Below are 24,275 nucleotides of genomic sequence, written 5' to 3'. Positions count from 1 at the left end.
AAACAGGAACAATTCCGGAAAACGCGATGTGATGTCGATTTGCCTTTTCCGGTTTCCGGTTCCTCCAATCAGCTTTCTCCAAAGTGTCTCGCGGTCCTTGTTTGAAACACAGAACCGACGACTGCACAGTGTTCCTGTTGCAACGATATAACGTTATCTGTAACGTATACAATCTGGAAAGAGACAGAGGAGGACTGTAATCGGTATGAAAAGCCACTACTTTGTAGATCATATGTTTTGCTTTTATATTGAACTGGTACATGTTGCTGATAGCGCGAACAACGACAAAGACGAGCGAGCTAAAGCTAATGTTAGCTAGCGTGTTAGCCCCCCCCCGTCGTCCACTCAATGTTAGAAAACGAACCCCACAAACTAGTCAATTAGCTAATGTTAGGGCACTGGGAACGTCAGTTATAACATTTTGCTAACGGCACTCTAGCTACTCGTTAATGTGAAGATGTCAAATCATATTCATAACGTTGTATGATGATGTAGGATCATAGTCGCGTATCGTTATATGTATTTACGTTACTTACATCTCCTTTACGGCAGTAGTCCATCGCTACTGTGATATGATTCACTTGTTTTGAATTCTTTTATCAGTTTGAACACTCAAGTACCAACTTACGCCCTAAATGGTGATAATAATTATTATTATATTGAACATAATAAACTATTTATATGGGACAGTTCAGACATGTTTACATCCACTATTAACTTAATGCTGTAATAAGATAAACGTCAAAGGACAGGACTACAATGCAGAATGTATTTTCTAAGCATAACGTTAGTGAAACTCTATTTGAAAAGTTATGCTATACTTCATAAGCCTTTGAATCTATTGGGCGGCTACAACGAGGTCTAATGGAATCATGTGTTAAACAATTTAGAGCTGAGACTAACGATGATGTTATTTATCAATTAATCTGTGAATTATGTTCTAGATTATATTGATTAGTTCATATTATGAAATGGCAGAAAACAGTAATAGAAAGCTCAAGGAGACCTCTTCAAATGTCGTCTTTTGTCCAACCAACAGTCCAAAATCCCCAAATCTGATTCGCAGAAACTTGGGTTAAAGCATGTTTTCTGCCAACTTGAGCCCTACAATGGTGTAAGTTTTAATAAATAACAGCGTTTTGAGTAACTGATACGTTTGTGTCTGTAGGAATCCAGTTGTTTTAATTCCCACAATGGCAGAGGGAGGAGATGTGGAATGGGAGCTAAGCAAAGAAAACATCCAGCCACTGCGGCGGGGCAGAGACATATCAGCCTTACATCAGGCGCTCAGTCAACAACAGGATGGACTGAGCTCTGCCATCAACCAGCAGAGACAGTATGGATAATCTATTTCAAAATTTGCCCCAATTGGGTGAAAGCAATTTCTGTTAAAACTCTTTTTCTCAGCAGTTTTCTCATGATGATGATGGAGGTTTCTGGCTTTGTTGTTTCTCCAGGGCCTTTGAGTCTGAACTGCGAATGTATGACGGCGATGATCCACTTGATGTTTGGGATCGGTAAGTCAAATATGTGAGCAGTAAAGTGGATTCATATGCGTTGCTCTTAAATCTGAGAGGTTCCATTTTGAATCCTCACATGGTTCTGTCTTCTTCAGGTATATCAAGTGGACAGAGCAAACCTTTCCTCAGGGAGGAAAGGAGAGCAACCTCACCACTCTATTGGAACGGGCCGTGACCAGATTCACAGAGGAAAATAAATATCACGAAGACCCTCGCTATGTTGAACTCTGGATCAAATTTGTACGTTTACTATTTTAAACCTCTGACTATGTTTGCTACTTTGACAAACTGATGCAGCAGTAATAACTTTTGCTATGCGTGTGTGCTGTGTGTCATTAGGCGGAGAACTGCCCGGAGCCCTTGGACACATTCAGGTACATGCAGGCTCAGGGAATAGGACTGACGCAGGCATCCCTCTACATCGCCTGGTCTGAAGAACATGAGAATCAGGGCAACTGTCGCAAAGCAGATCTGGTCTACCAGGAAGGATTCAAGAAGTGTGCGGAGCCGCATGATAAGCTCCTGCAGTTTCACAAGTACGAATTTATCCAGTAAAGTTTGAGATACTGTTAGAAAATGCAATATAATTCGGCACAATCACAGTCTTCTGTATTGTTATTCTTAGGGCTTTGCAGGCACGCGTGTCCCGACAGGTAATGATGAATGTGGAGGAGGACGATAGCGATGATGAGCCGAAACAACCTGAGAGAGTTTCTCTAGCCGAACTCAAACGCAGAGGGAAGAAAAAGGCCATCGCCCCCATCAACAGAGTTGGGTCTTCAATCAGAAGTAAGCATGTGAATAAACTGCAAATATCAGCGTTATCTTTATTTTAAAAAAAAAATGTGATTCATTTTAACGTCTGGTGTGTTTTATAAACAGGTATTTCTGGAGGCCTGCAGTCAAATGGTGCCCCTGTCCTCGGCAATGCTTCAAACAGTCGGTTGGTGGTCTTTGATGAGAACAGGACTCAAAGTGCTGGCCCTTCAGAGCCTAAGTTGGAGTCTTGGGCGGCCCCTCCCACTTCCAGGGCAAAGGAGAACGAGAAGAATCCGGAAAAATGGTCTGATGTCAAGGTATGAGACAAGCATGTGTTCTGTTAGTTGATTTAAGTGTGTGAAGTGTAACCCACTGATGTTCATTTAATGCGTCTGTACCACAGATCCCCCAGAAATCCAAATTCGGACATGCTGTGATGGCCCCACCGCCTCCAAAACCAGCGTTCCAACCATTTGTTGAGGAGTCAGACCAGCCTCCAACAATGTGAGTCACAAGAATCTAACTTTTATCTGCGGTTTGGATTTTTGTTGTATTACTTTGCTGAACATTTCATTTACATCACACATTTAGGGTTGATGATAATAAGAAGCAACATATTCCTAAAATGAATGTCTCTCTCTGAAATTAATGAATTAACAATGTTTATCATAAAGTGAAGCACAACCACTTACAATCTCTCAGTTATTGATGATTTGCTGCTTATCGTTGTAAGTGTTCCGAAAATAAATATGATACAGGTTGTGGTCATTTGACAGTTATCATTAGTTTTGGCCTTTTGTAATAGATTTTACAATTGGTTAAAAAATAATGAACAGATATTCAATAATTAAAAAAAATAAGTTGAAGCCCTGTTCTTGACTTATCTCCTCGTAAAGTCACTGATCTGAATTCATCCTCCTCGGGTTATGCGAGTAAGATTTCTTTGATATGATTTGGCGTCTTCCTTCTCCCACCTCAGGACCCCTTGTAAGATAAACCCGGCAGTGAACACAGTTTTATCAGCACGTAAACCCTGCAAAGAGGAAACTCCTCTAAAGAGACTACAGGAGCACCACCAGCAACAGAAGGAAGCCGAATCGGGAAAACTGCAGCCGCAGAGCATGTACTGTAAAGAGCTGCTGCTCAGCGGCGCCACTGAATTCTGCTTTGAGGAGCTGCGTGCTGAGCGCTACTTTAAAAAGGTGACCCAAGAAGACGGAGGTCAGAAGGATCCAGCTAGTGGCAGTGCTTCAAACTGATGCATCTAAAAAAAAGACTGACAATTTTTATTGCTCTTTTTTTTATATCTTTTTCATTTAGACAAGATATTATCTGCAAGTATCATGTAGTTAATGCTATGTATTGTTTATCCTGCTGTGTGTATATATATATATATGTTGTTCCTAGAGATCCAGGTACTCAGAGAAGTAAAAAGACACGTTGTTTTTTTTAGAAACACTTTGAGTCATTTAGTTGTGTTGGATTCATTAGAATATGACGGCGGGACTAAATAATGGGAACACTCGTTCAATGTGATTGGAACCATTGAATCCATTACAAAATACCAAAAACTGCAAAACTGACAACAGCTCGGATAATCTTTTACACAATTTTAACAAAAAAAAAAAAAAAAGAAATAACATGTGCTTCACAGTAGTGCTTACTGGATTTGTTGTATTGTTACATGTCTACTCCTTGTAAATACTGAACACATTTGTTTACCACAGCTACAGACATTCTAGTCACAGTTATCCCTAATTTCCTGCTTACTCCATTTGTCTATTTTTCTTAATTGCTTTGTTCTTGTATGTGCTGCTTTTTTTTTTTTCACTACAATCTGAACACAGTCGAAAGACGGCTTCAGTGAGGCGACTCCTCTGGGTTTAATGTCTCCGTGAAATGTCCCTTCTAGGCCATGTATCATCGGTGTTCAATAAACTTGTTAAAATGTCTGGCTGATGACTAGGGAAGTTTGTTCTTCTTTTAGACAGAGGGGGTTAGTAATGCACTGTCAGCAGGAGACATGCAAGGGAAAGCATGAATTGTTTTCTTGGTAACGGTATTTGGATTACCAATGGGGGAGCGAGAACAATTTAGTGCTGCCTGTGATCTGTTGCAGCAGTTTAAAGAGTCAACACTGGTGGGCATGAATAAAAACAGAAGCAATCTGCATCTAGATAGTCATAAATGTCATCATTATTGCTACTTATTCTAATGAAGTGACTTCATTTAACATCCTCACTGCAGGGCATCCTTGTGTTTTTAAAGAAATCCAGACACCGGGCATCATGCATTCAGCAAACCATGTTAATCATTGTCCAGGAGAGGTTACCCAGAAGCCCGCTGACTAAAATGATGGGAGGAAACCTAATCTACTGCGATGATGGGGTGTACTTCACACACAGGCAGCTCGCTGGGCAGACTTTGATGAATGGCTAGAAGATAGGTGGTTGGCTCATTAGCAAGTGAAATCCACCCTTTGCAGTTGTGGACAGAGCAGGCCTCGCTTATCCCCAGGAGGTCACTACCCTGATGTACTGTGGAACAGAGTGTTGCTGCTCTTACATGCTCATGGAGCGCTGGAGGAACAGACTTTAATCTCATTCTGGAAATATGACACTGCCAGCCAAGATCCCCTCAACTGGTGAGTTCCCAAACTGTCTACTTTAAATGTTGGCTTAGCACTGAGAGCAGCTGAAATTCTGCGATAAACGATACGCAACGTGATGCACTCCCATCATAATAACACAGCATAACCACATCATAATGCATCCTCTATGGTTCGCTATTTGGCAGGACTTATTAAAAGCTCATCTCATGAAAGCAAGCAGCCAGTGGCTCCGATAGCGTCTCAGACAGAAAATCCATAGCTCTCCCTTACTGCAGCGGACAGATGGTACAAGCAAGCTACCTTTCCTTAATGCGCTTTGGACAGGGCCTCAGAGAAGAGCTTTTGTCCAGCACTGTTACTTTGACAGACAAGAACACTCTCGGCCCATACAAGCTCTGGATGGGCCGTGTTTTACAGTCGGAGCTCTTAACCTATTTGTACGGTTTTGCCTTTGCATGCACCAGTTCACAGGAAGCTGTCTGCCTAAGCCTCTACAGTACCTCACTTAGAAGTGAGTAGACACTGTGCATCAAGATGAACTGCACTTGGCTCGGCAGGCATGGAGAGAGGAGAGCCTCTGAAAGTGCAGCAGCAAATCACGAGACCAATTCACTGAAGAAAAAGCATGGGGGCCAGGAAACGGGGGGAAAAAAAAAAAGTTATTCATGATGAAAATAACTCATAGTAGGTCATCGTTTTTACTTAGTAACCCATAATGTTGACCTACTATATCAACAATTTTCAAACTATGACTTACCATCTCAGAAGTTTGACTTAGTAAGTCACAATTGTGACGTTTTGTGTATGATTTACAGAACCATGAGCACGTTTGCTTCTATTATGACTGTGAATGACACAAGCCTTGTCTCAATAACTACTGTAGTTGCCTCGCTCTTATCAAATTAAAATGGATTTATAGGTCATCTGGAAATGTCAATGGATTTTGACAAGAAATTACGTTTGCTTTAACCGTATGAACCCTGATAACCCCTGGTGTAATCCTTACAGATTCATCCTAAACAATAGAACAAATTGAAATGCAAACAATTAAGGCAGTATCACTTATACACCCCCCACCCCCCCCCGAGGCTTTCATTTTAATGACAATGTGGTTTAAGACTGCTCTTGTCACTGTAAGCCCCTTTTTACATCACAAGCTGTTGTTTTCAGGAGACGCTTTAGCAAGGTCATGAAGTCTGACAGAGAAGGTGACAAATACATTTGAATCTAACAGAAATCTTAGTTACCATTCGAATGTCTCTCCACCGAGACATGCAAACAAAAGAATGATCAAATAATGTGTAATTACAGAGACAATATACTGTATAACTCACATATCTAGCACATGCAAAACAATTATAAATGTATTAATTACAATTTTTTTCTTGTAATCATTAAGCTTCCCTTGCATATTTGAGATTATGCTACCTGGTTAACAAGTGAAAACAGTCAAACTTTCTTTTGTCTTCAAATCAAAAATACATTTCTTATCCATTGGGTCAACAGTATTTAGGTCAAGAGGGTCAACAAACATGTTCTTTTTTTTAATCAAAATTAACTCTTTGAATAATAATTTATGTGATTTATTTCTTATTATGTAATTGCTGTATTTTTTTTAAAAGGTCAGGTTCAGCAAACCCGGTCATGGAAGCAGAAGTGTTTCATTAATTGACCTTTTGACCCATTCCGTTTCCCTTCATACTGACCAAGCAGATATAGCAAGAGCAAACAGGACTGTTTTTGTGATAACTACCATTTTTTTTTTTTTTGCATAAAGACACCTAGAACAAGATGGCTGTTCTCAGCGCTGAGCTCAAAAGAAGTCGTGCGAAGCAGTAAAAAATAGCCAAGCAAAAAAAAAAATTCTGTGACAATAATGCTGACAAGTAGGAGTGAAAAAGAGGGAGGGGTCCTGTCTGCTATGCCCCCAACAGGCAAATCTGTCTTTGTCATGCAGATTGGTTCAGTGGAGCCATTTTCATTTGAGTTTATTTGATGTGTGAGAAGGAACATCATCATTTAAGCTTGTTATAGTGCCTTTGCAAGCAATTCATCATATCAAAACTCCATGTATAACACGTATGCCCCAAATCTGGCTCACTCTGCAAGCAATTTCTGCACGACTTGACCCTAATACATTTTCCTGCTTTGTGTCTGGTTGTATAAATAATTCAGGAAATGATTGTGGTGAAGAGAGAGGGGAATGCTTCAGTCACATAATGAGGATGCTGGACTGGGGCAGTGTTGTAACTACAGTTTCTTCATGCACAATGATTTTTGGGTCACAATGGACTCCAAAGAGATTGTGAGCATGATGATTGCACCCTCAACAGAAATACCCCCCCCCCCCCCCTCCTCCTACTTAACGCACACAGATACAACAACCCCTCCCGCCATCTGCCATCCCTGACCCTGTCATTCAATGGATAATGCATTTGACTGAACAGCAGCACGCTGGGCAAACGCAGCGGCACCCTCGTGTTCTCGTGTCACCCACGTTGCGTGCAAAGGAGCCAGAGGGAGAGACGGAAGGCAGGGAGGTGGGTGAAAGGTATCCCAGGTGATGAGGTGTAGCGGAGCTCTCCTCTCCTTACAGTCACTGGAAACCAGCTTAAAAACACACACATGCGCACGCTGCTATCAATTCTTTTGCAGCCCAATGAGGGAGTGGGAGGAGGTAGAGAAGGAGGGAAGTGATAAAGAGAGGGAAAGGGAGGAGGGAGTGTGTGTGTGTGTGTGTGTGTGTGTGTGTGTGAGTGTGTGAGAGAAAGAGAGCGACAGCGAGGCAGAGACGGAGAGGGAGAGGGGGGGGATGGAAGGAGCTGTATGGGGCCGTGATAGTCTCTCCTCCTGGATGCTGCCTTTTCCCTTCATGGCGTTGTCCCTCCTTTGTATGGTCGACCTGTGTCCCCAGGAGCAGGCGCCGGCACACGGACCAGCACTCAGCCACGGAGCCGGGGATGAATCAGCCCCAACAAAGAGCCTTTGAGATGGCAGCGTGTGCTTCTGCCTGGAGGGAGGAACGCATCAGGCTTTCCCAGGCAAGCGGCAGCCTGCAGTGTGCGCTTGCTTGAGAGCCAGCACTCCTCGTCGTTGTATGAGAGAGAGAGAGGGAGAGCATCTATGTCCATGTGTGAGTGTATGTGTGTGAATGTGAGTGTATAATAGTGTATGTGAGTGTGTGTGTGTGTGTGTGTGTGTGTGTGTGTGTGTGTGTGTGCGCACTCCCGCTTCCAATCCTTCCTGAAGGAGAGAGGCTCTCCTCTTCACTAGACGGCAAGGTAAGGGAGAAGCCTTATTTTTTTCCTCCTCTTCTAACAATGATTTATCCCTTTCAAAGCCCCTGTTTCGTCTTTCCACGGAGAGTGGGGTAAAGAGGGGGAGGTGGGGGTCGGGGAAAAGAAAAAGAGGCTTAACGTCATTGATGAAGAGCAGGCTATAGTGTGCCGTCGGTTGGCATCAGCCTTGGTGGAGGAAGAGAAGAAGGAGGTGGAAAGGCTGTGAACGGAATGCAGTTCAGCCAGGTGCTGATGTGAAGGAGAAATGGAGAGAAAATGGGAAGACAGAGAGGATTGCTGGATGTATTCAGTGATGGACTGCATCTCAAGAGAGCCTTCACCTTATGCTCACCCCTCCTCTAAATGCCCACATCCCCTTTCTCCCTCCGAGTCTCTGCCTCTTCTGTCCTCAACCTCTATTTCAAGTAAAAGGATACAACAATCTCATCGAGATGGATCGCACTTGACAAATACAGACTGTGCCATTGCTATGGGCACTGTGGACAGAAGCTTCCTGGTTGTTGTTTTTTAACCATTGTGTATTCTAGCATGTGTGTGTGTGTGTGTGTGTGTGTGTGTGTGTGTGTGTGTGTGTGTGTGTGTGAGTGTGAAGGCTGAGTTCTCAGCTGATCTTTCTGGTCCTATACCAGTGCATAAGGATTCAAGCTTCAAAGCTGTGTGTATACTCACATCCGTAGATAGATGATGTGGCAAAGCGGGCACAGAGGAGACTGATGTGACACATTTTGTTAACGGCATTCACTTTCATGCTGAAATGTAGAAAACCTGTTGTGTGAGAGCTTGTATGAATGTGGGAGAACTGTGCCCTGTTTGACTCTGAATTAGAGACATTAAGAAACAAGGAATCTGCTCTTGTTGAAAACAGGTTGTTAAGTCTCTCCTTTAGTCGCTCTATTAGATGTGAAATCCTTAGTGAAAATCAATCTAAGGCTAAGGTGCTTTAAAGAAGTGTATAGATTTTAGTTTTCGTCCGACGCTTTAGCATCCCCTTTGCACTCATTCTTATCGACAGAATTGCAACATTCATGCACTTGCTTAGGAGTTGCGACAGTACGGGATCACCACATAGGACTAAACTGTACTCTCTGTATTTGCGTTTTTAGTAGTGCAGTTCATAAGTCTGACGATGATGTAACTGAGGCTCTGCACTTCTTAAACTACCATGTGTGTGTGTGTGTGTGTGTGTGTGTGTGTGTGTGTGTGTGTGTCTGTGTGTGTGTGTGTGTGTGTGTGTGTCTCAGGTTACTCATTGATATTCAAGGAGGAGGAGGGAAAGAGTAGAGGAGGTGACAGAGAAGGTCTCTTTGGTGCATGCACACACACACACACACACACACACACACACACACACACAGCTGGTCATCTGCTTCGCTGAAGACGATGTGTACACTCCGAAGTCGTTTGGAAGTTTTTTTGGAGGCCGTCTCATGTCGCCCCATCTTCAGCAGCACAGACTCCACTGCGTGCACCGGGACCCTGACTGAACACAAGACGTAGGTGTAGGTGGTACGTCATTGTCATGTGCCCTGCTGTGTTCGTGGTTGTTTTAAGGACTGCTTGTGTCGTGGTCATGTCAGCCGAAAGGAGGGGACAGCGTGCATTAGCAGCTTAGCGTCGCCACCGGCCGCAAGACGTCAAGCACTAAGGATTAAAACAGAGTCCAAATTAGGACAGCATGCCATGATTCCCCCCTCTCTGGGCTGAAACAGCACCCATGCTGGGTGACAGAGGAGTGCAGCCGAGTCGGTGCAGATTGATACCACGAAGGAATCAGGGGTTAAAAATGGCTGGTGCTTTATCCCTGGGAGAGACATGCTGAGGCGTGGGCTAAAAAAATATAAATCAAAGCTTTCATAAGCACATGCGCGTACAGTAAAGCTTGCACAGAGTACTGGCGCATCAATAAATTAGACCCAAGAGAGAAGAGTTGGGCTCGTACCATTGGTCCAGGCTGATCATACGTCTCTATCGCCACAGCGTCAAATTGTTCAAAGCACTTGTGAGAGCCAAGAGGATCTTTAATTAAACAGAGTGTCGGTCAGTGCTGCATTTCCGTACTATCCTGCCTAGCCCCTAGCACACGCATTGTTATACAGAATGGAGAAGCATACTTCCCGAGTTAAGAGTTTGTTTTTTCTAGTGATGTGTCAGCATCCCATAAAAGCCCCCAGGACACTAGAAGTGTTGCTTTTACAATGTCATTATGTTGAGGTGTTTGGAGTAGACGGAGACCGGGGGCATTTACGTCCACACTCCTCGCTGCGGGGGCCACAACAAACTCGTTTTCTCGTCCATTATCCGGTCCGGGAGAATCAGTGGCAGCATGTCAGGCGACAGAGTGATGTACGTGCTCTGTGGATGTAAGTGTTCTGTCCTCCATTCCTCTTTACTGTGGCTTGTTTACTGCAGACAAAGCTGCTCAAGACAACGGAGAAAAGAAGTTACATCTTCAAACCGGAGATTGCTGCTATTCACAAAACTGTGCCACTAAATTGGACAACAACAAAAAAAAACGTGTGAAGTATGTATTTTCACAGCGCCGACACTTTCAATCTATGTCATCCTAATCCGCGTCTTTTATTCTCTCGCTTTCTTCTCTATTCTATCTCTTTTTTTCAGTCACAACGTCTTGAGTGTCCAGACGCTCCTTTCCTCCCTCACTCTTTCTCCTCCTGTCTTGACCTCTCATTTCGTGTTTCCTCCTGTCAATATTAACACAAGACTAATGTGCACTCCTGCGAAGATGTCTGCCCTTGAAAAACCGACATCCCACATTGTTGGGCACGGCTATCACATATTTTGCTACACACTTCCAATCCTGAGGCCTTTTTCGTACGCATTCAGCGCACAAGAAAATGACAGACACGCTCTTTGATTGTTTACGTTCTCCGAATGGCAGTGCTCTGAGACTTCAACCCGTTTCCGACTTGGACTACTTCATACAGAGGTTTGAGTGAAGTCCTACACATGACGCATCGCTGCGAGTAATGTGACATTTGAAATACCCCGAGATATGTCACTATCAATGAACTCTCTGTGTGAATATGGGTCATCTCTGCAAACCGAAATGTAAAGGCAAAATATGGATATAGTTTTGTTGATTTCTATTTTTCTCTGACATTTTTTTCCAATCATAATTTGCACACTTTGCAAAGTGCTTCACTTTTCATAAAAATGAAAATAGTCCATAACGTTCACTTCACATGCCCTTGGCTTGGCCATGCTCTACATCGTGTCCTTACCCCTTAGTGGAGCTTTTTATCAGAAATACTTTGATGAGGACAGGGACAGTTGTTGTTTGACCGCTTTAGAAAAACCTGGCCCACATCTTCACCTGTGTTTTCTCTTTGCTGCTGACCCTTTTGAATGGCTCCTTCGATGTCATGCTCCCAATGACAATGCTGACGCTATTCAGTTTATCATCACCATCTCAGAACATTTGCTAATTAGCAGGAAACAAAAAGTGCAGCTGCATGTATTTGGTCCTAAACCTAAGTTTAGGACAGATTGAAAATTTGGACCTGATGAAAAGTCAGGGGACCATCAAAAGTAGTGCATTTCATCCTTTGCTATTTGTGTAGCGAATTCAAGGCAATTCACCCACTAATTGTTGAGACATTTAAGTAAAAATCACAAACATGGACCTCACAGTGGCGCTGGAGGAAATGTCAGTGAATCACCAAAGTCGTTGGGATTCATCCTCTGTAGACCTCATGGCAATCCATCCCATAGTTGCTGAGCTATTTCAGACTGGACCAAAGTGGCGAACCGACCAACCAACCGACGTTTCCATCTCTAACCTCTAGCAGGGGTAAAAAAAAAAAAAGAAAAAAGCTAAACTGTGCTCACAGCCATAGCCAGATTTGCACAATGGGCAACTTTACAGAGGCAGTAGATATGTGACATCCTCCCAACATTCCTTGTATTCCAAGTGCTTTGTCGTGCATGATGTGTTAGACCACTTGCATGAAATATGCATGAAAGCGACGTGTTATTCCATGTCATTGAGTGCAGCTTATTACATCACTTGTCGTCTCCTATTGACAATCCTTCCATGTCTGCAGAGGTGACTTCAAAGAGAAAGCAGACATTAACTTAAATCATAAACACTGCTATTGTACTGTCCGGTCACGTCCAGCGCTTGTGTACCTTTTTCATGCCCTCAGATGGCGTGTGTGTATATATGAGTGTGTGTGTGTGTATGTACGTGCGTGTGTAACAAAGCACAAGGAAAAGGAAGAGATGACCAACCAAGACCCTCTTCCTCCCTCTTGAGAGGCGGTCTCATTATACTCAAAGGGCAGAACGGTCATTATAATGAAGCTGATAGAGAAGCAATCTCCAAGCCCCCCAACGCTGCACTGCAGAGTCAAAAACAGCATACAAGACCTTGATGCTATCTTTTACCACCAGGAAATAGATGTAGCCCCCTGTAATGTAACATAGCTGGATGATGCTTGTACGTGCAACGACAAACACAAAAAGAGGATTACCTGTTCTCCATCGTTTCCCACCCTCACCTCGTTATTTGACATGAATCCTGTAAAAAAAAATAATAGTGATAGGGAGGAGGGGTGGTGGGAGGCATGATGTGTCCTAAAATTAGATCAGTGAAGGACTGAACACCATACTAATCCTGCTAGCGCGGTCACCTGCACACTCACTACATTTCTGCATGCATGCCAACAAAAAAAAAGAAAAAAAGATACAAGCAGAAATCAGGGCAAATAGAAAAAAAAAAAAAATCATTCAACAGAGCTCGGAGCACTAACATCGAGCAAATCCAATACCTCTCTTATCTCTCGATCCCCTCCCACTCATCCACAACACAACCTGCTCGGGGTGATTTGAACATGAGAGGAATGCGAGCATGCCCTCTCCTCTTCTGTCACGTTGTCTATGGGAAACGTATGGATTGCCTGCTTGCATTTCTGCATGGCATGAAAGGCCCGGGCCGCTCTGTCAGGTGAAGCAGCGCTATCAGTTGGGGGGGTAAGTCTGAGATTCATTTGAGCCTGGAAAAGGGATGTATGGCTGTGATTAAGTGGTGGTTCTGCAGAGAAAACGGCATATATTCGAGTGTTTTTACCAAATCTGCATGCACCATCATCTTTTTCAGTTTCTTTTTCAAGAGTTTGTGTTTAGTCAGACTTTACAAGCAGAATTGCTTCAAACACCTTCATCCTCATGTGATTTTAGATTTTAGTTCTTACCGATTTGTGGATTTTCAGGTTGTGTATTTGGATCTATTTAAGTTTTTCGCTCCTGCACACAGTTGTAGAGATGGATATACCTAATGTAGCACAATTTTCGGAGTGACCTCATCCTCTTTGGCTTTTCATATCTCTGACAGCAGCCGGCTGAGTTTTGCCTCAGCACTTTGATAGATTCAAGACAAGCCACTGAGGCATAGGGTCAAGTCCCTACAGTTTAGAGAGATGTGACCAGAAAGCGTGATTATGCTCTGTGCAAGTTCAGCTCTGTGCATACATACTGTCCGACGAGCTTACAAATCAATAGAATATTGTTACAAAGACAGTCATAAGCTTGGCGAGGTAACAGGGTTCAATAGAAAGCCAGTTGCATGTGATTAAAGCGTGTAAGTCAATAATTGCGTCAACTTTTTAATTAATTTTGCCCAAGCATGAATCAACATGTGCGTTGTGCATGTGAGTGTTCCTGCTTGCCTCCAATATCTCCGCGGTTAGAAAAATGAGAATGAATAATGAATGCTGCGATATGTTCTGTCCTGCTGCTTTGAACTGATGGAGCTTGATGAAGCACTATACAAAGCAGCCGTCCTATTTGTGCTAATATCACCCCATTATAGCTGGCAGTGGAGGACTGTAGCAGTTTGCATTTGACTCATGAGTAAATATTGATTGATCTGCCTGTAAAAGGATACATGAGCGCTATGTGTAAATATTTGTTCAGGAAATGCCAACATCTGCACGCTGAACAGCTATCTAAGCAGATAGTCTCTTGTGCAGCGGAAAAGGAAAATAGCAGAGATTGCAATCTTCTGTATTCCAGCTTGTTTTCTCAAGCGTTCGTTATTCAAAAAGCAGCCACAACTGGTGCTTAAAAGCCTTTCTGTGTCTGTAGGAATGAAACTGAGTTTCTGTCTCTCTAATACATCCAGGTCTGACTCTAATATTGGCCCTGACTCCTATCTCACCCCCCCCCTCCTGACTGAGAGCCCTCACAACATAATGTCCCTGTCACATGGAATTAAAGTCCTTCCCAGCGCCACATTATGTACATAGGGAGGCACAGTGATGTACTTATGCAACACTTAGCATATTAGCCTTGTGATGGAATTATCCTTGGATGGGGACACCCCCCACTTTCCTTACCCCACCTTCCTTTAATGAAGCAGGTTTGGCTGATGTGGCCAGTGGGCCTGACCTCCTTTTACCCTCTGGTGATGAGACGGGGTAGTCACCGATACAGCTCATAACAGGCGTCGTTGATGCAGATTACAGCCGCACTGGTCCGAGGGCGGAGGTGGAGAAGGCGGCGGCGGCGGCCAGCGTGATGTCCTGCTGAGCTGCGGACGAGTGCAAAACTCATTTCCTCAACTCCCACCATTTCCCAGCGCACGATGAGAGATTGTATCTGATATTGAAGGGGCACCTTGTAGATTCTGCTGAAATAAACAAGACTAGGAGTCCACAGTCATGCAGTGCTAACATTCCCACAATGATAATGCTAGCATGTTTGTGTTAAAGCAGGTATAGTGTTTTTCACCTGCTTGGTTTTGCATATTAGCATGCTAACATTTGCTAATTAGCAGGGCACTTTTGACAACAAACAACCACTGTTGGCAATAAATTGAAAGGACTCAAACCATGGAACTGAAGAACTATTGCACACTTTAGAAAGGACAGACAAAATGTCTGTTAATCTTTCCCCCTGTGCTATTTTCACATTGAAAATTGATAATCTGATTTGGGTATGCAAACCGTTTGGTATTTCTCAAATTTGGCTACATGTGTCCCAGCTCTCTCTTTTTTTGTCTTTGGTTAAACACAATGTTTTTTCCTTCTATTTCATTAATTAGCAGTAAACCCAAAGTAAAGCTGATGCGGATGGAAATGTCAGTGTTATTGGTATTTGGTCACAAACTAAAATATTGGAATATTTGGAATCTGACCTGATGATGGTGCTAGATAAAACATTAGGAGCTCAAAGTTATCCCACTTCGTCCTCTTACGGCCACGAGTCACTTTCCAAAATTCCATTAAAATCCATCTAATAGTTGAAGATATATTTCAGTCGCAACTGACAGACTGACCAAAAGACCAGCATTGACATCCCTAGAGCCACACAGCTAGCATGAGTAGCCGGAACGTCCTCCATACTGAGAGCCACATGAAACAGTATTAGTACTAATCATGAGACTTAAATGTGAATGATTATCTCTCAGTACAGCTGTGCAGCTGAGAAAACGAGATGTAATGTATTTAATTATTTCCCAACACATGAAATAAAGATAAAGCTTAACATACACAAAACCAGAGTTAGTGGCTCACCAAACTCATGGCCATCCGTCCAAGGATTAAATGGTTACCCTCCCTGCAATCAAGGGCACACAAGCTACTAATTAGGACGGGATATGAAAGAGGTTTATGAAGGATACCCTGCCATAGCATTTGTGTATGTGCATGAGCGTGTGTTTGTCTCTGCGTGTTGTACTCGTCCTGCTAATGCACTGAAAGCCTGTGGGCTCTGGCCAGCTCGGCCGCGTGCTCATCAGTGAAATGGCACAAAGAATGAATAAGCCTTGATTGACCAGATATCCTTCATTACACATGTGCTTACAAATCCATCCACTCTCCTTGAAGCCATTCTCACAGGCACAGGTTTGTGACAGCGCAACAAGACAGCGTGCAGGGACATTCACAACCCAGACATGGAACAGCTTTTAGATGAACCATGTGAATATTTTCTCCCACGTGGAAAGATCCTCTGTTGTCAGATTGTATTTGAATACACTTGGTCCGAGAGTAGATCATAAAGGAGAGTGGTCGGTCCGTGGCAACGTCGTTTGGATCACTGAGGCAGAAGATATTTGCCTAAATTTCAAATGTCAAGATTACAGTTACTTGAACATGCGCTGTCTGTAATATTGAGTGCAGTTTATTAAAGGGTGAATTTTCCCCCCCTACAGGGCCATTTTGAAGCAGGCAAGCTGTCGCCCTCGAGGACCTGAGGATGTTCCGCAAGAAGAAAAAGAAGAGGCCTGAGATATCAGCGCCCAAGAACTTTGAGCACCGTGTCCACACCTCATTTGACTCCAAGCGTGGCTGCTTTGTGGGCCTGCCGATGCAATGGCAGAGCCTGATAGAGAACCTGCGCAGACCCAAACCCATGGTGGACCCTTCCAGGATCACAGAGGTGGAGCTGAGGCCAAAGAAGGTACACCACACCTTCCACTCAGCTCTTTATTGCTCTTCTGACTTAACCTTTAACTGATCACTAATAACTAGCACACCATTCAACCAGGCACTCATTAAGCTAAAATCTCAGAGAGACTTATGCATAAAGATATGCTGCCTGTTGTATTGAGGCAGAAGTGACCTTCGGTGCTGCGAAGGAATCCTGATGTCTCAGAAAATGCCACAATCCTGATGACAACGTGGAAGGAAGGCATGCTCCTCTCTGCATCTTTTTGCTTTCATATCTATCACGGGGCTGGGCTGATGACCCTGCTGTGTACACCGACCGTACAATGTTGAATACTCAGAGGGGCCACAAGATTTATTACTCCACGCAGGCAATTATAACAGTCCATGGTGCCTTTCCCGCAGATGTCAAACAGAAGGGAAGTAAAAGTGCAGGTACAGCAAAGGAAATACCAGTCAGTGATAAAGCCTGCAAATCTAAGGATTTCTGTGCTTCACGTAGCAAACGTTCAATTCTGTTTGTCACCCTCCAGAAAATAAATAGAGAAAACACCAACATTTCATTGATGCCCTGACGTGAGTAGTGCTGTTCAAAATGAGAACCATCATGTCAGCATTTGGGTCAGATTTGTGGAGCGTCATCAAGACGAGTGTGGTGTTACCCACAAGAACTTCACGAAGCAAAAAAACAAAACAATTTGGATGAAAATACAGTTTATTGCTCTGAGGAAAAGAGGAAATGCGATGTGAGATTATTAGTAACTATTATTACAACATCTTCTAGAATAGGATATCTCACCAGGGCCATTATCACCTGCCATTCTCTCCTCTCAGAGAGGTGCTGCAGTAGGTGAGATGTCATCTGACCTCTGCCCCCTGTGCAGATGTAATGGCACCGAACCAGGGAAACAGGAGAGGCTGTTGACTGGCTGTGAACTGAACATGACTCTACCCTGAGAGTGACTGATGAGCCACCACACACTCTCGCATGCAGTTGCTACACTCTCACTGCTCTGGCAAAAGATCTTAAGTTTGTCTGATCCTTTTCTGTCAGGGCAGGTTTGCCTTCGCATGCCTGCTATCTATGCATACCTGAAAGGTCATAGGAACAGTTATCTGTCATTTCTGAATTTTGCAACTTAGGAACAGTTGTAGACGCTCTGAATTTATAGTGCATCTCCCGATACATTTGCTTGGTATATTTAACAGTGTATTGTCAGAATGAGCCACTGGGGAAATGATTTAAGTCGTTGTGTCTGAAGAATGACAGAGATGTCAGATTACAGATTCTCAAGTCTAAATTTAACTCGCCTCTGAGCAATGATTATGTCACCCTCATTATTCCTTTCCGTCCAAATTCTTTCTATAATGTGATCATGGCAAGTGCAATGTGATAAAAGATAAACGCCTCTCCTCTTTCAGACCATTGTGCGGGGGAGCATGATCGGTCACGGAGACTACATCGCAGCCATGATCAATGATATGAACCGTCTGTCTGTGACCAGTTCTAACTCTTTGAGGAAGAGCAGCCCCTCAGCCAGGAAGAGGGCCCAGTCACTGGGAAGGCTGGGGGAAGTGAACGAGGGAGACGCTTACCAGTACGAGGGCCTGACCCAGGATGATGATGAAGAAGACGACGAGGATGCGGGTCAAGACCAGTGGAGGGACAGGGCCAGGAACATCCACAGTGAAACCAACACCCCCTACTTGGGCATGAAAAGGAGCATCACTCTGCATCCAAATGGGATCTTGCCAAAGGCCAAGTCTACATATGAAGTCAGCGTCAGCTCTCTGGAAGGACCCTCGCAACCGGTTCCATCCCAGAACTTCCCGGTGCTGAGTCACGGAGCTTATATGAGCGGTGAGGTGGGCAGTCCTCAGGAGAGAGTGATATGGAAGAGAGAGTTCCAGCTTCCCAGGGGAGTGCCACCAAATCAGAGACCTATAGCTTGTTTTTACAGCCCGGCTATGACTGTACAGCAGCCTCATAGCGATCAAGCGACAGTCACCACGGAGTTTCGGCACAACGTACCAATGTACATGCACCCCCAGAACAGTCCCGGGAGGCCGTTCTCCTCCTATGACCTGAAAGTAAGTCTGACATTACAGCAGTTTCTTTGCACATCTTTGTGGCCATTAAGTGCACAGATAATACATTATTCATAGAATACACAATTTATGCATATTTTTGCTAACGTTATGCACATCATATTACTAGGACTAGTTTGTGCATGAGCATGAGCTCTGAATCCATTGAATACTAGTTTTTTTTGTCAAGCAATCATTTTCAAGCTGAGGTTGTAGAAACTTTAGTGAGGCAGCATATTGATTGGATTTACGCTAAAGGTGATTAAAGCTCTGGGTTTGACTATTTTATTTGATTCTAGAGTTAAAATGTGAAATGTGGGTTTAAAGTGCCAGTGGGGTTATAAAAGTTGAGAGATGGTGTGCTTGGCAAGATCTCAGCGGGATACTTGGGTTCTACAGCACCATCTTTACACGGGTCATATCAGGTGAAGTGGATGCAGAGTGAGAGGGAAGGACTTGATTTACATTCACTTTTAAAGCAGGTCTTGAACCCCAGGCAGACGGCCAACTCTCTTTCAGCTCCCTGCCTTAATGTTCTTCACCCTTTTCTCTTTTATCGTTCAGGCAGAGTCGGCAGTGAGGTACCACTCCGGCTTCCTGCCCACTGGCAACAGCAGTCCTCTTGTCGGCGGCATCAGACCTCAGCGAACTGTGCGCTCCTCGGCTAGCTACACGCTGGGACTGTCTCCTAACATAGGGCTGAGGCCCAATGGGCCTGACCCCTTCCTCAGACACTCTGGATGCCTCAATCCTCCCTACCCCCGGCAAGACAGCCCTTCCCAGCCTCGACCGTCCCCTACGGGCTCACTAGCCACCAGTCCTCCAGGCACATGCTCCCCTGCTTTCAGGCCCCCACAACATCCTTCGCCCAGACCACCACCAGACCCACCAAAGGTGACCCATGAACAGTTTAAGGCGGCCCTGCAGATGGTGGTAGACAAGGGTGACCCACGGTCCTACCTGGAGAACTTTGTGAAGATTGGGGAGGGCTCGACGGGGGTAGTGTGTATCGCTACAGAGAAGCACAGCGGCAGGCAGGTGGCGGTGAAGATGATGGACTTGCGGCGGCAGCAGAGGAGAGAGTTGCTCTTTAATGAGGTACAACATCCAAATACGTACAAAGTGATTCCCTAAAACAAACAGCACAAATCTCCAACAAACAATGCATTCAAGGTTACAGCAACACATTTGAGGATTCAGGTTTGCTATTCTTTGTGGTCTAGCATGCAAGGGATGATTTAAGTTTATTTCAACTCAGCGTGGCTCTATGGCTTGTGCTTACTTCGCACTCGCGACCTTCGTTGTAGAGATTCAGGAAAACAAGGACTTGCACTGAACAGCATATCTCGAAACAAGCTGTGTGAGCCTCCTACAGCTTTTCCATTAAACATGATTTCAGTATTCAACTTTTTAAATGCTCATCTCCACCTAGAGCATTGATGTTGGCTTTTTCCCTAAATCTCGACAACACAGATGGCAAGTGCCAAGTTAGCATGACCCATGCTTACTTAGAGGGGTACTCCATTGATTTTCCACATTTCCACAGTTTAGTTTGCCCGTCTACTGCTTAGCCTGTACAGTTAGAATGTCTTCTGTGGCTCTGGAGGGAGCTAAAGTTTGTGAAAATAACCCCTGATTATGCTATCTGGGATATCTCGGCTTAGGCTCGGAGAAATTGAAAGATGTGGGTGTTTGCCAAACCCAATTAGAGCCGGATCAATACTAAAGAGTAAAAGTCAGGATATTTTTGACTCTGCAGCACCAACTTTGTCTCCTAACTTTATAAAAGCGCTACACTAACTATGTCTCTAAAGATTTTGGTTCTATAGTGAATGTTTTTCTCGTTGCAGGTGGTCATCATGAGGGACTATCAACACAGGAACGTGGTGGAGATGTTTAAGTCAGCCCTGGTGGAGGAGGAGCTGTGGGTTATCATGGAGTACCTGCAAGGTGGAGCACTGACCAACATTGTTTCTGAAACCAGGTACAGGCACCAAGAGATCATCTTGGCCCAGTTTAAGAAAGCTGCACGGGTGCACTTCTGTTCGGTTGTGATATCATCGTTTGGTAACTTAATCAACCACAAGGGGGTAGTGTGGTATCGACTGCTGAGTGATCAGTGTTGATACTGGCAGCACCAAGACTCAAGAAGACTGTCACTCATCCCTCTCTCTCACCCGATGTCTGCTGCTCTCGTCTTAGGAAAAGTAATAATTCAATGACATGATGGAATATATGCATGCTAAGATGCCATGTGGAAAGTCAATTATGGTTGAGAATTTGATTCCTTGATGCCGTCACATTTTCCAGTTGTGCATGCATTAAAAAAAAAAAGGAAAACATATCGACCAGGAGAAGGGAGTAGAATCTTGTCAGGCCCTATTTCTTTGTGCCGTCAATGTACTTTATGTTATTAACAGATGGCTGGCACGATCTCCATGGGCTGACACCAGGGTTAGATCGCTTGACTTAAGAGGGATGAAAAAATGTCTCTCAAGCAAAATGACATATAAAATGAACCAACTGTCACAGCCACCGTTTGTCAAAGATAATCAGTACATTGACAGGACAATCAAGAATAAGGGGTCTTTTACTTCTTTTTTTTTCCTAGACACAGTCTGGTATCAAATTATCTTTTTAGACTCATTAAAGTCTTCCTAAATAAAAGAAGAAGACGTACTGCTTAAATTACTGCAGGAAGTCTTTTTTTCCTAACATAGTTTTAGACATGTCTTTTAAATATGATGAGAATCATGTGTGGGAGTATACAGCACTCTGTTAGGTAAATCTTACCTTGTGTTTTCAGTGGGCACATGACCTTGCTTTGCCGTTTGAAAATGTCTTTTCGACTCCTGGCTCTTATGTCTTTATGTTGCGCTTGTAAAATATCAAAGTCGCATTATCACTGTAGAGGAATGAACATGTTTTGTTGGTCATTCTGTTGTGTGGGAGTTGTTGTTTTGAACCTTCCCCTCTTTATCGTTGCCTGTAATGCACGGTGATTCATGGGTTTCAACTTTCTCAGCTGTTGATCTGTCGTAACTCTTAATGGAAAAGTGTGAAATGTTAATGTAAAATCTGTTTGCGTGTGCGTTATCCTGCAGGCTGAGTGAAGAGCAGATTGCCACAGTGTGTGAAGCTGTTCTGCAAGCCCTGGCCTATCTGCATTCACAGGGAGTCATCCACAGAGACATCAAGAGCGATTCTATACTACTCACATTAGACGGAAGGGTAAGATATTTTGTTACTCTTTCTTTCTTTTCTGTTTTTCGCTATCTTGATAGTAATGTCTTTCTCTTGTTCCCCACAGGTCAAGCTGTCAGACTTTGGCTTCTGTGCTCAGATCAGCAAGGACATCCCTAAAAGGAAATCTTTAGTGGGAACACCCTATTGGATGGCTCCCGAGGTCATCTCCAAATCACCATATGGCACTGAGGTGAGGAGGCCAAAACAACGGTGATCTCTCTCATGTGGCGTAAATGCCAACAGAGGCAATCTCTGCTTTAAGATCTGTAAAACATAATTTCCATGTGTGATCCTGCACCAGGTGGATGTTTGGTCGATGGGTATCATGGTGGTGGAGATGGTGGATGGAGAGCCCCCGTACTTCAGTGAAACCCCTGTAGCAGCTATGAAGAGACTGAGGGATGAGCTGCCTCCTACTGTGCGAAATGTCAGCCAGGTACAAGAACAGACAGACGTACCTGCAAAACTAGTAATATTCCCATCATCCTCAGCTGTCCACTGTACACTGGGTTTAAAGCTAATACGCAAATGTTAGCATGCTGATATACTAAATTAGGACTGTGGACCTGCTAAACATTATCGTGATACAACAATATCACATTTTCATTGTGAGCATGTTAGCATTTCGCTAGCAATTCATTGGTGTTGAAGTATATGTACCTATTTCTCTCTGGTCCAGATCTCCCCCGTTCTAAAGGACTTCCTGGACCGTATGCTGACTCGGGACCCCCTTGAGCGGGCCAGCGCCACTGACCTGCTGGAGCACCCCTTCCTGCTGCAGAGCGGCTCACCTCAGTGCCTGGTTCCACTGGTGGAGCAGTACCGCAAGCGCATGTCCCGTTGCTGACCCCGTGGGGCTCCCGCTACCCAACACCCACCTTCAGTCTGACCTGAACAGGCGAGGACCAGCACCGGGGTCCAACTCTAGCACCCTAGCCAACGGGAGATCAGAGCTCCAGAGAAGCAGACCCAGACAGCATGTTGCTGCCAGAGTGATGGTGGCAGGACGGCAAGTTTGGTCGACAGACACCGCATGGTCTCAGGCATGAGAGAAGCACTTTAGGAGTGAGATAAAGGCAGCATGCAGTTCCTCACCTCTCAACCGAATATTGATTGGCTTACTGTTACATTCAGTGGGATTCAACGCAACACAACATGGTGCATATCAGCTGAGAGCAAAAATCAATACTCCATGTAACTATATGTAATGAACATGCGCTACTCTAAAGATCCTTTCTAGTGTTCATAGTGGGCATTATTGCTAGCAGTGTAAAGCTTATGAAGCTGTTAGGCACCAAACCACAGTAGCTCATTGTGACATTATTAAGGAAGAATAAAGTTACCTCTGCACACTCACACTCTCTGTTGTGGAAACATGACAAAAACCTGGTCAGTACACTCTACAAACACTGACAGTGGACTATTTGCATGGCCAAATGGAGGCACACCTGGCCTGATGTGAATGCTTGAATATGTACCAAACTGGGACGTGAAAGACAATTCTCCGTTATTAGCATAATAAATGGGTAGATGAAAGCCCAGCTGCTACTATTGGGCTATTGGAACATCACCAGTACCATATTTCTCTTTTTCATATTTATTCTTTATTTCCAAAAGGTGTTGTGGGTTGTTTGTATGATGTGAATTGCAAATAAGGTTTCATTATTAAGTATGGACTCGAAACATACGCAGATAAATTAATAATGTAAATAAAAATACTGAATATTAGGTCATTGTACCTGCTGATCTACTGCAGTAAATTATATGAGATGAATTTAAAATTTTACTTTTCTTTACTGAAATGTGAGTGTATAGTTGTGTGTATGTGTGCATGTGTGTGTGAGCACATGAGCACATGGATGTGTGTGAGGTGACATCTCAGTGTTTGCTTCTGATACAACCCTCTTTGTATTGTGACGGACTTTTTAAAAATCACAAGACGTGTGTGTTGCTCCTCCAGAAGATGTGTATGACTGTATTTGCAATTGTTTGCCTAGATAAAGCACACAGGCCTGGCATGTGATGCTGCAGGACGTTCACCTGCTGAGAAACACTTTGCACATAGTCTTTGTATTCTGACACGGATACATGTTGACGTGTTTCATGTATTTCTATCTCTGTGTGGATCATTCATGAAAAAGAGAATTACACATTTTAATTTTGTATAAATCAATAAATGATGCATATTGATTCAAAATTCATATTATCCTGCATTTTCCATCACTCTCTCTCACACACACACACACACACACACACACACACACACACACACACACACACACACACACACACACACACACATACGCATGCATGAACACTGGTGTTTTCAAGTATTTATTAGTGT

General features: G+C 43.8%; 2 protein-coding genes across 2 annotated transcripts; both read left to right on the top strand.

Moving 5' to 3' along the window:
- The first annotated feature begins 110 nt into the window (after positions 1-110).
- bub1bb (BUB1 mitotic checkpoint serine/threonine kinase Bb) lies at positions 111-4,251 on the top strand. Its single transcript, XM_068721717.1, has 9 exons — positions 111-203; positions 1,169-1,336; positions 1,458-1,517; positions 1,616-1,760; positions 1,860-2,056; positions 2,146-2,309; positions 2,403-2,596; positions 2,683-2,783; positions 3,259-4,251. The coding sequence occupies exons 2-9, from the start codon at positions 1,194-1,196 to the stop codon at positions 3,536-3,538; spliced, it is 1,284 nt and encodes a 427-aa protein (XP_068577818.1). The 5' UTR covers positions 111-203; positions 1,169-1,193; the 3' UTR covers positions 3,539-4,251.
- Positions 4,252-7,652: 3,401 nt separating this feature from the next.
- LOC137880507 (serine/threonine-protein kinase PAK 6) lies at positions 7,653-24,208 on the top strand. The gene is made up of 9 exons (XM_068721912.1): positions 7,653-8,171; positions 16,363-16,610; positions 18,020-18,688; positions 19,250-19,783; positions 20,536-20,669; positions 21,790-21,916; positions 21,996-22,121; positions 22,233-22,367; positions 22,611-24,208. The coding sequence occupies exons 2-9, from the start codon at positions 16,407-16,409 to the stop codon at positions 22,776-22,778; spliced, it is 2,097 nt and encodes a 698-aa protein (XP_068578013.1). The 5' UTR covers positions 7,653-8,171; positions 16,363-16,406; the 3' UTR covers positions 22,779-24,208.
- Positions 24,209-24,275: the final 67 nt, after the last annotated feature.

Source organism: Cebidichthys violaceus, unplaced genomic scaffold (assembly GCF_023349555.1).
Source record: "Cebidichthys violaceus isolate CVI_PGR_0920_01 unplaced genomic scaffold, fCebVio1.0.p SCAF_28, whole genome shotgun sequence".
In the NCBI taxonomy this organism is placed as follows: Eukaryota; Metazoa; Chordata; class Actinopteri; order Perciformes; family Stichaeidae; genus Cebidichthys; species Cebidichthys violaceus.
The sequence above is the reverse complement of the archived record's forward strand: the minus strand, read 5'-3'. Positions and strand labels throughout refer to the sequence as shown.

Bases quoted from the DNA above. Each gene is read 5' to 3' on its own strand.
- LOC137880507 (XM_068721912.1), top strand. From the start codon at position 16,407: ATGTTCCGCAAGAAGAAAAAGAAGAGGCCTGAGATATCAGCGCCCAAG. The intron at 16,611-18,019 runs GTACACCACACC...CTCCTCTTTCAG, and splicing joins TGGAGCTGAGGCCAAAGAAG to ACCATTGTGCGGGGGAGCAT. The intron at 22,122-22,232 runs GTGAGGAGGCCA...ATCCTGCACCAG, and splicing joins AATCACCATATGGCACTGAG to GTGGATGTTTGGTCGATGGG.
- bub1bb (XM_068721717.1), top strand. From the start codon at position 1,194: ATGGCAGAGGGAGGAGATGTGGAATGGGAGCTAAGCAAAGAAAACATC. The intron at 2,057-2,145 runs GTACGAATTTAT...TGTTATTCTTAG, and splicing joins AAGCTCCTGCAGTTTCACAA to GGCTTTGCAGGCACGCGTGT. The intron at 2,784-3,258 runs GTGAGTCACAAG...CTCCCACCTCAG, and splicing joins TCAGACCAGCCTCCAACAAT to GACCCCTTGTAAGATAAACC.